This window comes from Carcharodon carcharias, chromosome 19 (genome assembly GCF_017639515.1).
Source record: "Carcharodon carcharias isolate sCarCar2 chromosome 19, sCarCar2.pri, whole genome shotgun sequence".
In the NCBI taxonomy this organism is placed as follows: domain Eukaryota; kingdom Metazoa; phylum Chordata; class Chondrichthyes; order Lamniformes; family Lamnidae; genus Carcharodon; species Carcharodon carcharias.
This window is the reverse complement of record NC_054485.1, coordinates 58,040,039-58,054,186: the sequence shown is the minus strand read 5'-3', so window position 1 is coordinate 58,054,186 and position 14,148 is coordinate 58,040,039. Positions and strand designations below refer to the sequence as shown.

Below are 14,148 nucleotides of genomic sequence, written 5' to 3'. Positions count from 1 at the left end.
ACATTAAGTCTGCCTGTCAGATGAAACCCTTAATCTGAGGCCTTGTTTACCCTCTCAAGCGGATGCAAACGATTCCATGGCACTATTCAAAGAAGGCCAGGGGACTTCTCCACAGTGTCCTGGTCAATATTTATCCCTCAATCGACATCATTAAAAACAGATTATCTGATGATTATCATGGTGCTGTTTGTGGGGGCTTACTGTGTGCTAATTGACTGCTGCATTTCCTACTCTACTTCGCTAACCTACTAATGAAGTACTTTTGATTTGGGACTTCGTGCTGTTATGAAAGATGCTTTTTATTCTTTCATGGGATGTGGACGTTGCTGACAAGACCAACATTTGTGCCCCATCCCTAATTGCCCTAGAACTGAGTGGCTTGCCGTACCATTTCACAGAGCAGTTAAGAGTCAACCACATTACTGTGGGTTTGGAGTCACGCAAGTCACATGTAGGCCAGACCAGAAAAAAATGACAGATTTTCTTCCCTAAAGAACATCAGTGAACCAGATGGGTTTTTACAATCGAATGGCAGTTTCATGGTCACCATCACTGAGACTAGTTTTCAATTCCAGATTTATTAGTTGAATTTAAATTCCACCAGCTACCATTTTGGGATTTGAACCCATGTCTCCAGAGCATTAGCCTGGGCCTTTGGATTACTAGTCCGGTGTTCATTGCAATTATGCCAGCATATCTAATATATGCAAGTTCTTTCTTTTTTAAACAGCTAAACCTTGACTCAGCTCATAGAATCATAGAATGGTTACAGCAAAAATGCAGGCCATTCAGCCTGCCATGTCTGTGCTGTCCCTCTGAAGGAACAATTCCCTGCCTTTTTCCCGTAGCCCTATGTCATGCCCATAAGATGTGAAGGCGTTCATAAACTGTTTAAATAAAACCTTACTTTCTGCTTATTTAAAAATGGACTTTGCTGGACAAAAAAATGGCTGCTGCAGGTCACATGATTTGCAAGTTGGCTGCAGTTCTGGAAACATACAATAGTAACTACAGGACAAAGCTCAACCCTCAACCTTGTGGAATCTCACATATATCATTGTGTGGACCCATTGCAATCAATGAAACAAGGAAGCAGGAGATGGTCTGTCTCCACAGTCTACGCATATAACAAAGCGAGACAGCCATCAAAACTAGTTATACCCACAGAAGCGCTAATAGCTACCATCTATCTCCTGAGGTGAACAATAGATTTTGACCAGAGACGTAGAAACTGATTGTTAACCTGAAACTGACTGATCAATGGGCAACACCACATGACCTAAGCTCCTTTGGCCTTTGGAAAATTTTAATTTTACATTCCTGGACTCCCAGTGTATTCAGCTGTTTCCATCCAGCCTGTCAATACCAAAACAGGACTCGGGCACCAACAAAGCCTGCCTTAAATCCAAACCACCTTGAAGCCTGGTTCTCTGGAACATTCCTGTCACTGCCTGTAGAGCGGACTGAGTCTCTGCATACCAATCTCATCTTGCTATGTCATCAGCAACTTTGAAGGAATTCGGCAACTCCTGCTTTCAGTTAGCAGAGCTCCCCTGACCATCCCCCAGTTTGAACGCATGAATAAACAATACTTCTGATTTAACTCTGAAGAGAGTTTGCTGCAAGTCACTGACTTCACAAACAGAGGGTTTGGGGAAACTCATCACAGTCTATTTCAGAAATTAAAATGCTCTGCTTACAGACAAAGAGCAAGAAAAATGAAGGAGTTCAGTTTGCCTCTCCCACCTGTCCGTAACAGAAATTGGGGTTTCAAGTCCAAGAGAAAATCCATTGCAAATGAGCTAAAATTTGACCAAAGTCTAAATTTAAGAAACAAGCTCAATTGGATACTAAAAGAAACCAATTGTTAGCCAAGAAGGAAAGTTCAATAGCTGAAACAATCTATAAAACAATTAAACTACCACAGCAAATTCCTTTACCCCAACACCAGAGCAAAATGGCAAATTTCGATGCACAGATATTTTCACAACAAGGCAACTTAACTGGCCAAACACTAGCATCCTCAGCAGAGAGCAGTTGAAAGCTGTAGCTAGGGAGGTACAATTAAAATTACCCAGTAAGCTGAAAAGAACTGAGTTACTCAAGATGCTGGTTGAGCATTTTTGCCTCAGTCCACAACCAGAACAGGTAGATGAGGAGTTAGAACCTGAAACTAATCAACTTCTATAGCCAAAATAAAGCGGGAAAAATTTAAAATACACCTAGAGTTTCAGGTGAGAAAAAGGGAAGCTCAAGAGAAGATAAGGGTTTTCCCGCTCTGAAAATTGCAAATGGAATTACATGCTCAGAAAGAGAGAGAGAGAGAGAGATCAGACAGCTGGAAGCTGCTAGGGAAAACCCCTGTTTACCTGATGTCCCCACACCAGAACCAAGCTTTGAAGCCCTTAAATACGCTAGGTTCATTCCCAAATCTGAAAAAGATACAGTATAATTTTTCAGCACTTTTGAGATGATAGCAGGATTGCTAAAATGGCCACCAGAAATCTGGACCCTTATGATACAAGGTCAGTTGACACGGAAGACCTAAGAGGTCTATTCTGTGCTGGTTCCTGAAATGTCCACTAGTTATGAACTGACCAAAACTGTTATGAGTTAGCCCCAGAAGCATATAAGAAACCCGCGCCAACCTACCTAGAATTTGAAAGGCTAAAACAAATTGTGTTCGACCAATGCGTCTGCCCTTCAAAAATAGTGCATCTGTGTTGGGTTATGAGAACTGATATTGCTCGTGGAATTTAAAAACCGCCTACCCTTCAACCTCAGAATGCACTTAGAGGAGCAGAATGTCCTCACAACCCAGGATGCAGCAGTCACAGCGGATAGTTTTGACCTCACCCTTAGGCCTGGCAACTCAGGCAAACCCTTTCCAAACTAACCCCCATAACCATTGGAAAGATAGAAGGGAGAACTGGATAGGAAGGGGGTTACACCCAGAAAGAAAGGTAGAAATGAAGGCGGAAGAAGTCCTCCTCAAGCCCAGAACAAAAGAACACCTGGAGACCAGTGTAACAAAATAGAAGCCTCCAGATCTGAATGCTGGAAGCTAAACCTGAGAGTCTTGTAGGGCACCACAAGAGTAATCCCAAAGAGGATAGCCTTGTATGCGGTGATCAGGCAGGGACCCTCACTGCAGAAACCAGCCTTCTGAGGATATTGCCCTATGTGTGGACGAGCAGGACAAAATCCTAGTGAGCTGCTGGAGTTTTGTCCTGCCTGGAACTGTGTCCCCGTACCCTTTCCAGTACGTGTGCAAGCCCATTGTACTGCCCTGGGACACAGGGACCACACAATCCTTGATGTTAGAGAAAAACCTAAGCCTCTCCCGCACCTCAAATCCCCCCTGAAAGCCAAGGCACTAATCAGTGGAGTGGGAGGAGGATACATGTCTGTCCCTCTCCATCAGGTCCACCTACGGTCTGACCTAGTCTCGGATCCAGTGACGTAGGAATTGTTCCTAAATTGCCAGTGCCAGGAATACATTTCCTACTCGGGAATAATTTGGCTGGTCGTAAGGTGGAATCATCCCCTATAATTCTAGACCAGCCAAGTAAAAAAAGAGAAACAGCAGCTGCAAGGAGAAGTTCCAGGCAAGCTTAGATGAGAGGGAACCCCCCCAGCTGGATGAGCCAGGGGTCTGGTTAGCAGACCCTTTTTCAAAAACATGGCTGGCGGGGAGGAGGTGCTCAGCCAAACCTCCCTGATTAAAGCACTGCAGGGAGATCCTGAAGTAAAGCGCATAGCACAGACTGCCTGCACTGAGGCAGTAGCCGTCTAGGTCCCTGAGTGTTACAACCCGCGAGATGGGGTAGTATTGCGGAAGTGGAGAGCCCCTGGGGGGAGGTCTGTGGATGAGGAGTGTTTGAGAGTAAACTAAGCAAGTACTATAAAAACAAACAGTAAGAGCTTCTTTAAATATATAAAAAGGAAGAGAGAGGCCAAAGTGAACATAGGCCCCTTAGAGAATGAGACTGGGGAAATAATAATGGGGAACCAGGAAATGGCAGGGGAGTTGATTAAATACTTTGCATCGGTCTCACCGTAGAAGACACTAATAGCATTCCAAAAATACTAAATAATAAAGGAGCAAAAGGAAGGGGGAGGAAATAAATACAATAACTATCACTAGAGAAAAAGTACTAGGGAAACTAATGGGGCTAAAGGCCGATAAGTCCCTGGACCTGATGGGTTGCATCCTAGGATATTAAAGGATGTAACTACAGAGATAGTGGATGCACTGGTAGTAATCTTCCAAGAATCCTTAGATTCTGGAAAAGTCTCAGAGGATTGGAAAACTGCCAATGTAACACCCTTATTCAAAAAGGGAGGGAGGTAACTATAGGCCAGTTAGCCTAACATCTGTCATTGGGAAAATGTTAGAATCTATTGTAAAGGATGTAATAACAGAGCATTTAGAAATGCATAATATAATCAAGCAGAGTCAGCATGGCTTCATGAAGGGGAAATCACGCCTAACAAATTGATTAGAATTCTTTGAGGAGTTAGCAAGCAGGATAGATCAAGGGGAACCTTTAGAGGTTCGATAAGGTACAGCACAAAAGGGTACTTAATAAGGTAAGAGCCTATAGTGTTGGGGGTAGTGTATTAGCATGGATAGAGGATTTGCTAAATAATAGAAGACAGGGAGTTGGTATAAGGAGGGCATGTAACTAGGAGTGCCACAGGGACCAGTGCTGGGATCATAATTATTTACAATATATATTAATGACTTGGATGAGGGAAGTGAATGCACGATCACCAAGTTTGCGATGATACAAAAACAGGAAGGAAGGCAAGTGGTGTGGAATCACACAGAGTCTATAGAGGGATATAGACAGGTTAAGTGAGGGGGCAGGAAGTTGGCAGATGGAATATAATATGAAAAAATGTGAGATTATGCACTTTGGCATGAAGAATAGAGGAGCTGAATATTATTTAAACGGAGAAAGACTGCAGAAAGCTGCAGCACAGAGTGAATTGGGGGTCCTTGTGCATGAATCACAAAAAGCTAGAATACAAGTTCAGCAGATAATAGGAAAGGCAAGTGGAATGTTGTCCCTTATTTCAAAGGGAATGGAGTATAAAAATAGGGAAATATTGTTAAAACTATACAAGGCACTAGTTAGACCACTTTTAGAATACTGTGAATAGTTTCGGTCCCCTTATCTAAGGGAAGGTATACTGACAATGGAGGCAGTTCAGAGAACATTCACTAGCTTGTTCCCAGGCATGGAGGGATTTTCTTATGAGGAGAGATTGAGTAGGTTGGGCCTGTGCTCATTGGAGTTTAGAAGAATGAGAGGCGACCTTATTGAAACATATAAGATTCTTAGGGGGCTTGATAGGGTAGATGCTGAGAGGCTGTTTCCTCTTGTAGGAGAGTCTAGGACCAGAGGGCATAATCTCAGAGTAAGGGGTCGCCCTTACTAAGACGGAGATGGGGAGGAATTTCTCCTCTCAGAGGGTAGTGAATCTGTGGAATTCTTTACCGCACAGGGCTGTAGAGGCTGGGTCGTTAAGTATATTCAAGGCTGAGATGGACAGATTTTTAATCAGTAAGGAATCGAGGGCTATGTAAAAGGCAGAAAAGTGGATTTGAGGATTATCGGATCAGCCATAACCCCATTGAATGGCAGAGCAGACTCAATGGGCCAAATGGCCTACCTTTTTTCCTATGTCTTGTGGTCCTATGGTGCTCCACCAGATTGTAGTGCCCCAGAATACAGTCTGGAGGTTCTAAGCATTGCCCTTGATATCCCGATGGCTGGACATATGAGCTGCAAGACCTGCCATGCCTGCCTAGTTGCAGGGAAAACCCAGGCCGCAATTAAACCAGCCCCCTCAAACCCAGCATTTGGCGAACCCTTACTTTAAAGAGAGTTTTCTGTGAGTCACTTTAAAATTGATCCCTCAAACAAAGGGTTTGGGGAAACGCACCACAGCCTATTTCAAAAATTAAAACAGCTCTGTTTACAGACAGACAGCGATAAAAATAAAGGAGTTCAGTTTGCCTCTCTTTACTGTCCTTTTCAGGTAATGAACAATTCCCTTTTGAAACCTCAATTAACCCTGCCTCCACCACACTGTCAGGCTGTTCATTCCAGAAACTAACCACTTGCTGGGTGAAGAATTTTTTCCTTGTGTCATCATTGCTTCTTTTGCCAATTACTTTAAATGTATGCCCACTGCTTCCCACTATCCACTCTGTTCACACTCCTCATGATTTTGCATACCTCTATCAAATCTCTGTTCAACCTTCTCCAAGGAGAACAGTCCAAGTTTCTTCAATCTACCTCTGTAGCTGAGGTTCCTCATCTCTAGAACCTACCTCATGAATCTTTTCTGCACCCTTTCTAATGGCTTCACATCCTTCCTATGGATGCAGTATAGTTCTATACATGTTTAACATAACTTCCTTGATTTTGTACTCCATGGCCCTGTTGGTAAAGCTTAGGATGCTGTATGCTTTATTGACTATGCTCTCAGCCTGTGGTGCCAGAGAAAATGAGCATGCTCTGCTCCAGTCTACGGACTGTTTGGAACTCTTCAAAATAGTTTATTAATGACTCAATTTAATGGAAGCTAATGGTTTTATTCAACTCAGTAATTCCAAGCTGCTGTGTTGCTGTCATTTGATGTTGCGTCCTTGTTTGCAGGGAGAGGAACCTGCAGTGCTGCCTCTAATCCTGGAATATGACCAATATGAGGGGAAGAGGAACCGGCGGGTGTGTGAATTGTGTGACAAAATCATCCTCGGTGACCGGGAATGGAAGGGTAAGAATGGGTTTGAGTTGCAACCGTAACCCAGAGTGAATGAGCAGGACTCAGGGTACGAGGGGAGAGTGTCCTTATCCCACATGGAGTTGGTGGGACTATGAGTGGAGACAATCTCATTAACCCTGTCACCTGATACCCTACTCTACATAGAGCAGTACTGATTGGCCTCCTCCACAGTAAGATTATTACTAATCTTTTCCTCTCTGACAAGTGTTCACTGCTAGATATTTTGTGCACATATCCATTCATGTGTAAGGTTAGCCAGTGAGTGTTAACTTCACTGTGTTGACATCCATGTTCCACTTGCAAATGTACAGCAGGGTGAGTGAATAATGATTTCGAAATTAATTCCTGGCCAGTTCCCATTGGTACTGAGGTCAATTGCAGTATTTCTGCCAGTTCCCGGCAGAAATCAACAAACTTTCGCCAGGTTGGCAATGGAGCTGGTGACCGACCTAATCTGTAGGTTTAGGTGTTGTGAGAATCTCACTACTACAACAACTTTAATTTAACAACTTAAATTTATCTAGTGCCTTTAACATAGTAAAACATCCCAAGGTGCTTCACAGGAGAGTTATGAAACAAAATTTCACAGCGAGCCACATAAGCTATTAGGGTAGATGACCAAAGATAAGATTTTAAGGAGGAAAGAGAAATGGAGATGCAGGAAGAGGTTTAAGGAGGGAAATCCAGGATTTAAGGCCTTGACAACTGATGGCAAGGCCGTCATGATGGAATGATTAAATTCAGGGTATCACAGGAATTAGAGGAGCAGATATCTGAGTTTGGGGTTTGGAGGAGATTAGAGATGGAAAGGGGCAAGGCCAAGGAGGGATTTGAAAATGAGGATAAGAATTTTAAAATCGAGATGTTGTTTAACTGGAAGCTAATGTAGGTCAGCAAGCACAGGGTCTTGAGTGAACAGGACTTGATGCAAGTTTGAATATAGGCAGCAGATGTTTGGGTGACTTTGAGTTTATGAAGTGTAGAATACAGAAGGCCAACCGGGACTGCATTGGAATAGACAAATCTAGAGGTAATAAATGCATGGATGAAAGTTTTAGCAGCAGATGAATAGACACAGGAGTGGAATTGGAATGTTATGGGGATGGACATAGGCATTGTCAATGATGGTGCGAATCTGTAGTTAGAAGCTCAACTCTAGGTCAAATACAATGACAAGATTGTGAACAGTCTAGTTCAGCCTCAATGCTGCCAAGAAGCTGGATGGAGTCAGTCGGCAATAGAGTTTATGATGGGGACTGAAGTCGATGATTTTGCACTTCCCAATTTAATTGATGGAAATTTTATTTCTTTCAGTACTGGATGTTGGATAAGCAGTCTGACAGCTTAGAGACAGTGAGGAGGTCGAGAGAGGTGTTGGTAACGTAAGACTAGTTGTCAGTGTGCATATGGAAACTGATCCTGTGTTTTTGGGTGGTGTTGCCTAGGGGCAGCATGTAGATGAGAATTAGGAGGGGGCCAAGAATAACTCCTTGGGGAACACCAGAGGTAACAGTGCAGGAGCAGGAAGTGCAGCCATCTTTGGCTACAGCTGGATCGATAAGAACGGAACCAGGTGAGAGCAGTCCTACTCAGCTAGACAACAATGGAGAGGCGTTGGAAGAGGATGGTGTGGTCAGTCATGTCGAAGACTGCGGGCAGGCTGAGGTGAGGAGGGAAAGTTTACCATTCTCACAGCCATATTGGAAGTCATTGATGACTTTGATAAGAGCCGTTTCTGTACTGTGGTAGGGCAGGAACCTGATTGGAGGGATTCACACATGCAGTCCCTGGAAAGATGGGTGTGGACTTGAAGTGTCAACATATACAAACATGCAAACCAGGAGCAGGAGTTGGCCCCTTAGCCCTTCAAGCCTGCTTCGCTATTCATTAAGACCATGGCTGACCTGATTGTAACCTCTTGCCTCCACCTGATAACATTTCACCCCCTTGTTAATCAAGAATCTATCAAGCTCTGCCTTGAAAATATCCAAAGACCCTGCTTCCAGTGCTTTTTGAGGAAGAGAGTTCCAACGACACTCAACCCTCTGAGAGAAAAAATGTCTTCTCATCTCTGTCTTAAATGGGTGACCCCTTATTTTTAAACCATGACCCCTAGTCCTAGATTCTCCCACAAGAGGAGATATCTTCTCCGCATCCACTCTGTCAAGACCCCTCAGGATCTTAAAGGTTTCGATCAGGTCACCTCTTACTCTTCTAAACTCCAGTAGATACAAGCCAAGCCTGCCTACCCTTTCCTCATAAGGCAATCCACCCTATCCATGAATTAGTCTAGTAAACCTTCTCTGAACTGCTTCCACCATATTTACATCTTTCCTTAAATAAGGAGACCTATCCAGATGTGGTTTTATCAATGCCCTGTATAACTGAAGCATAACCCCTTACTCTTGTATAACGTTCTATGGGTTTTCCTAATTACTTGCTGTACCTTCATACTAGCCTTTTGTGATTCCTGCATTAGGACACCCAGATCCCTCTGAATCTCAGAGCTCTGCAATCTCTGAACATAAGTTTTTTTTTATTCCTCCTGCCAAAATGAGTGATTTCACATTTGGCCACATTATACTCATTTGCCAGGTCTTTGCCCACTCACTTAACCTATCTAGGTCAGTTTGTAGCCACCTTATGTCCCTATCACAACTTACTTTCCTACCTATCTCTGTTTCATTAGCAAATTTAGCAACCATACCATCTGTCTCTTCATCCAAGTCATTTATATAAATTGTAAAAAGTTGGGGCCCCAGCACTGATCCCTGTGGCACATCACTCATCACATCTTTCCAACCAGAAAAAGACCCATTTATGGCTGCCCTCTGTTTCCTGTTAGCTAGTCAATCTTCTATCCATGCCAATATGTTACCCCATAAACCACGAGCTTTTATTTTCTACAATAATCTTTGATGTGGCACCTTATCAAATGCCTTCTGGAAACCTAAGTACAGCTCATCCACTGGTTCCCCTTTATCCACAGCACATGTGAACCCTTCAAAGAACTCCAATAAATTGGTTTAACATGATTTCCCTTTCACAAAACTACATTGACTCTGCCTGGTTGCCTTAAACGTTTCTAAGTACCCTGCTATAACATCTTTAAGAATATCTTATAACATTTTTCCTATGACAGATGTAACTGGCCTATATTTCCCTGCTTTCTGTCTCCCTCCCTTTTTGAATAAAGGAGTTATATTTGCTTTTTCCAATTAATGGGAAGTTTGGAAAATTAAACCCAACGCATCAACTATCTCACTAGCCATTTCTTTCAAGACTGTGGGATGAAGTCCATCTGGACCTGGGGTTTTGTCAGCCTGCAGCTTCAACAATCTGCTCAATACTACTTCTTTGGTGTTTCTAATTTTCCTGAGTTCCTCCCTCCCTTCCATTTCCTGATTTACAGCTATTTCTGGGATGTTACTTGTATCCTCTACAGTCAAAACTGATGCAAAATACCTGTTTAATTCATCTGCCATCTCTTTGTTTTCCATTATTAATTTCCCAGACTCACTTTTTATAGGACCAATGCTCACTTTGTTAACTCTTTTCTTGTTTCAACATCTGTAGAAACTCTTCCTATCCATCTTTACATTTCCAGCTAGCTTTCTAATTTTTCCGTCCTTACTAATCTTTTTGTCATTCTTTGCTATTCTTTATATTCTGTCCAATCTTCTGACCTGCCACCCATCTTTGTGCACTTATATGCTTTTTCTTTAAATTTAATACTGCCTTTAACTTTTTTAGTTAACCACGGATGATGGGTTCTCCCCTTGAAAGTTTTCTTTCTCTTTGGAATATATCTATCTTGAAATATCCCTTTCAGTGTCTGCCACTGCATCTCTATTGACCTATCCCTTAACCTCATTTGCCAGTTCACTCTAGCTAGCTTTGTTTTTGTGGCCTCACAATTGTCCTTACTTAAGTTTAAAATATTAGTCTTGGATCCACTCCTCTCTCCCTCAAACTGAATGTAAAATTCAATAATATTATGATCGCTGCTACCTAGGGGTGCTTTCACAGTGAGGTTACCAATTAATCCATCTTGTTGCACTATCCTAATATCAACTGGGATTCAAACAATATAAGGGGCACTGAGAGAGAAAAATTCATGCAGTGTGTCCAGGAAAATTTTTTCAACCAATTAGTGACAAACCCAATGAGAGGATAAAAACAAAAAACTGCGGATGCTGGAAATCCAAAACAAAAACAATTAATTACCTGGAAAAACTCAGCAGGTTTTGCAATTCTAGACCTAGTCTTGGGGAACGAAGAAGGGCAAGTGGGTGAGGTGACAGTTGGCGACCGTATCGGGGACAGTGATCACAATTCAGTTAGATTTAACATTACCATGGAAAAGGACAGAGATAAGGCAGGAGTAAAAGTCTTGAACTGGGGGAAGGCAAATTTTGCAGAAATGAGAAGGGACTTGGCTGAGGTGGACTGGACAGCACTGCTGGAGGATAAAACAGTGGAAAACCAGCGGGAAGCATTAAAAAGCAAGATCCTAATTGTACAAAGTAAACACGTCCCCTACAAAAATAAGAGTGGTACTGCCAAATCTAGACCCCCCCCCCCGGTTGTCTAGAGGAATACAGGGGAAGATCAAACAGAAAAAGAAAGCGTACTATAGACACAAAGAACTAAGTACTGCAGATAGCCTAGACAAATATAGGAAGTGCAGGGATGAAGTAAAAAAGGAAATAAGGAAATCAAAGAGAGGGCATGAAAAAAGATTAGCAAGTAAAGTTAAAGATAATCCAAAGATGTTTTACCAATACATTAATGCTAAAAGGTTAGTTAAGGAAAAAGTGAGACCTACCAGAGATGAAGATGGAAACTTGTGTGTAGAAAAAGAGGCTGTGGGAAGGGTTTTGAATGAATATTTTGTCTCCATGTTTACAAAGGAAAGGGAGGATGTAGATATAGTAGTCCAGGAGGAACACTGCGAGATATTGGACGGGATGGTCATAAAGGGAGAGGAAGTACTCGAAGGGTTAAAGTCCTTGAAAGTTGATAAGTCACCAGGGTCAAATGGATTGTTTCCAAGGCTGCTGAAGGAAGTCAGGGGATGCTCTGAGGATGATTTTCCAATCTTCACTAGATACAGGGGAGGTACTGGAGGACTGGAGAAATGCAAACATAGTTCCATTGTTTAAAAAGGGATTAAAGGAAATGCCAAACAATTATAGGTCAATTAGTCTTACATCGGTGGTGAGCAAATTAGTAGAATCAATCTGAGAGATAGTATTTACTGTCATGTGGAAAGGCATGGACTAGTCAGGGATGGTCAGCATGGATTTGTTAAAGGAAGGTCTTGCCTCACAAATTTGATTGAATTCTTTGAGGAAGTGACAAGAAGGGTTGATGAAGGTAGGACAGTGGATGTTATGTATATGGATTTTAGCAAGGTATTTGACAAGATCCCACATGGCAGATTGGTCAGGAAAGTAAAAGCCCATGGGATTCAGGTTAATGTGGCAAACTGGATAAAAGGTTGGCTTTGTAACAGGAAACAAAGGGTAATGGTCGATGGATGCCCTTGCAAATGGAAAGTTGTCTCAAATGGTATTCCACGGGGCTTGGTGTTGGGATCCTTGCTGTTTGTGTTATATATTAATGATTTGGACATGAATGCGGGGGGCACAATTGGGAAATTATGCAGATGATACAAAGATTGGCCAAGTAATGGATAGTGTAGCGGATAGCCATAATCTCCAAAATGATATAGATGGGTTGGTGGAGTGGGCGTTAAAGTGGGAGATGGATTTTAGCGTAATGTGAGGTCATACATTTAGGGAGGTCAAACAGTTACAGGATTACACAATAAATGGGAATATATTAAGAGGAGTAGATGAAGTGAGAGATCTTGGCATACAAGTACACAGGAACCTGAAGGCAGCAGTTCAAATAGACAAGGTTGTAAAGAAGGCATATGGAATGCTCTCCTTCATTGGCAGAAGTATAGAATATAAAAGTAAGGATATAATGTTGGAATTGGAATTGTGAGGCCACAACTGGAGTATTGTGTGCAGTTCTGGTCACCACATTACAGGAAGGACCTAATAGCTCTGGAGAGAGTGTGGAGGAAGTTTACAAGAATGTTGCCAGGGTTAGAAAAGTGTAGCTACGAGGAGAGATTGGATAGGTTGGAGTTATTTTCCTTAGAACAAAGAATGCTGAGAGGTGACTTGATTGAGGTGTACAAAATTATGAGGGGAATAGATCGAGTGGACAGGATAAAATTGTTTCCCTTGGTGAAGATTTCCAGAACCAGGGGACATAGATTCAAGATAAGTGGCAGAAGGTGTAGGGGGGGCATGAGGAAGAACTTTTTTTACACAGAGGGTAGTAGGTGTCTGGAATTCACTGCCCAAGTTGGTGGTAGAGGCAAAAACTCTAAACTCTTTTTAAAAGTACCTGGAGCTGCACCTAAAGTGCTGTAAGCTGCAGGGCTGTGGGCTGGGTGCAGGAAGGTGGGATTAGAAAAGGCACCTGTGTGTCCTTGGGCTGGCATGGACAAGATAGGCTGAATGGGCTCTTTCTGTGCTGTAACTTTTCTATGGTTCTATGGTCCTAGTACCAGGTCTGGTAAAGCCTGCTCTCTGATTGGCTCAAGAATGTACTGTTCCAAGAAACTATCCTGAAAACGTTCTATCAACTCCTCAAATAGGCTGCCTTGGCCCATCTGATTTTTCCAGTTCATCTGTAGATTAAAATCCCCCATGATTATCGCTGTACCTTTCTGACAAGCTCCCATTATCTTTTCCTTTATACTCTGAGGAGAGGAGGACCCTGGGACAGGCAGTCAGCAGCACCTAGAGAAGCATGCAGGAGGAGAACCCTGGGACAGGCAGTAGGCAGTACTTAGAGGAGAGTGTGAGAGGAGGGCCCTGGGACAGACAGTCAGCAGCACCTAGAGGATCTAGCATCTAATCTATACTCAAGTAGGAGTAAGGGTAAAATAAAAGCACTGGCCAATATTCTATTTAGTTAGGAGCTCAATCCCGTGATTTGCACATCCAGAACTATGTGGGAAATCCTAGACACCCCTGGCGGTCTGAATGACCACGTGTGCAGGAGGCAACTCAAGCTCCGGGTTTTGGAGCTTGAGCGGCAGCAGAGGGCACTATTGTGCATTTGAGAGGTTCATGGATAGCACATTTCAGGACATGGTCACTCGCAGCTTAAGGAAGTGCAAGCAGAGAGGGAATGGGTGACCGCCAGACAAAAGAAGGGGACCAGGTAGGTAGTGAGGGAAACCCCCAAGTGCTCGCAAGCCATTTTTCGGCCTTGGAAAATGGTGAAAGTGATGGTTCCTCTGTGGAGGCCAACCAAGTC

General features: G+C 42.9%; 1 protein-coding gene across 6 annotated transcripts in view; it reads left to right on the top strand.

Moving 5' to 3' along the window:
- Nucleotides 1-14,148, top strand: part of trit1 (tRNA isopentenyltransferase 1) — a 67,377-nt gene that overhangs the window by 35,204 nt on the left and 18,025 nt on the right. For all 6 annotated transcript variants that reach the window (XM_041213224.1, XM_041213223.1, XM_041213225.1 and 3 more), the window contains exon 10: nucleotides 6,675-6,792. In XM_041213224.1, the coding sequence (XP_041069158.1) occupies nucleotides 6,675-6,792 (118 nt within the window). The remainder of the gene's footprint in view (nucleotides 1-6,674; nucleotides 6,793-14,148) is intronic.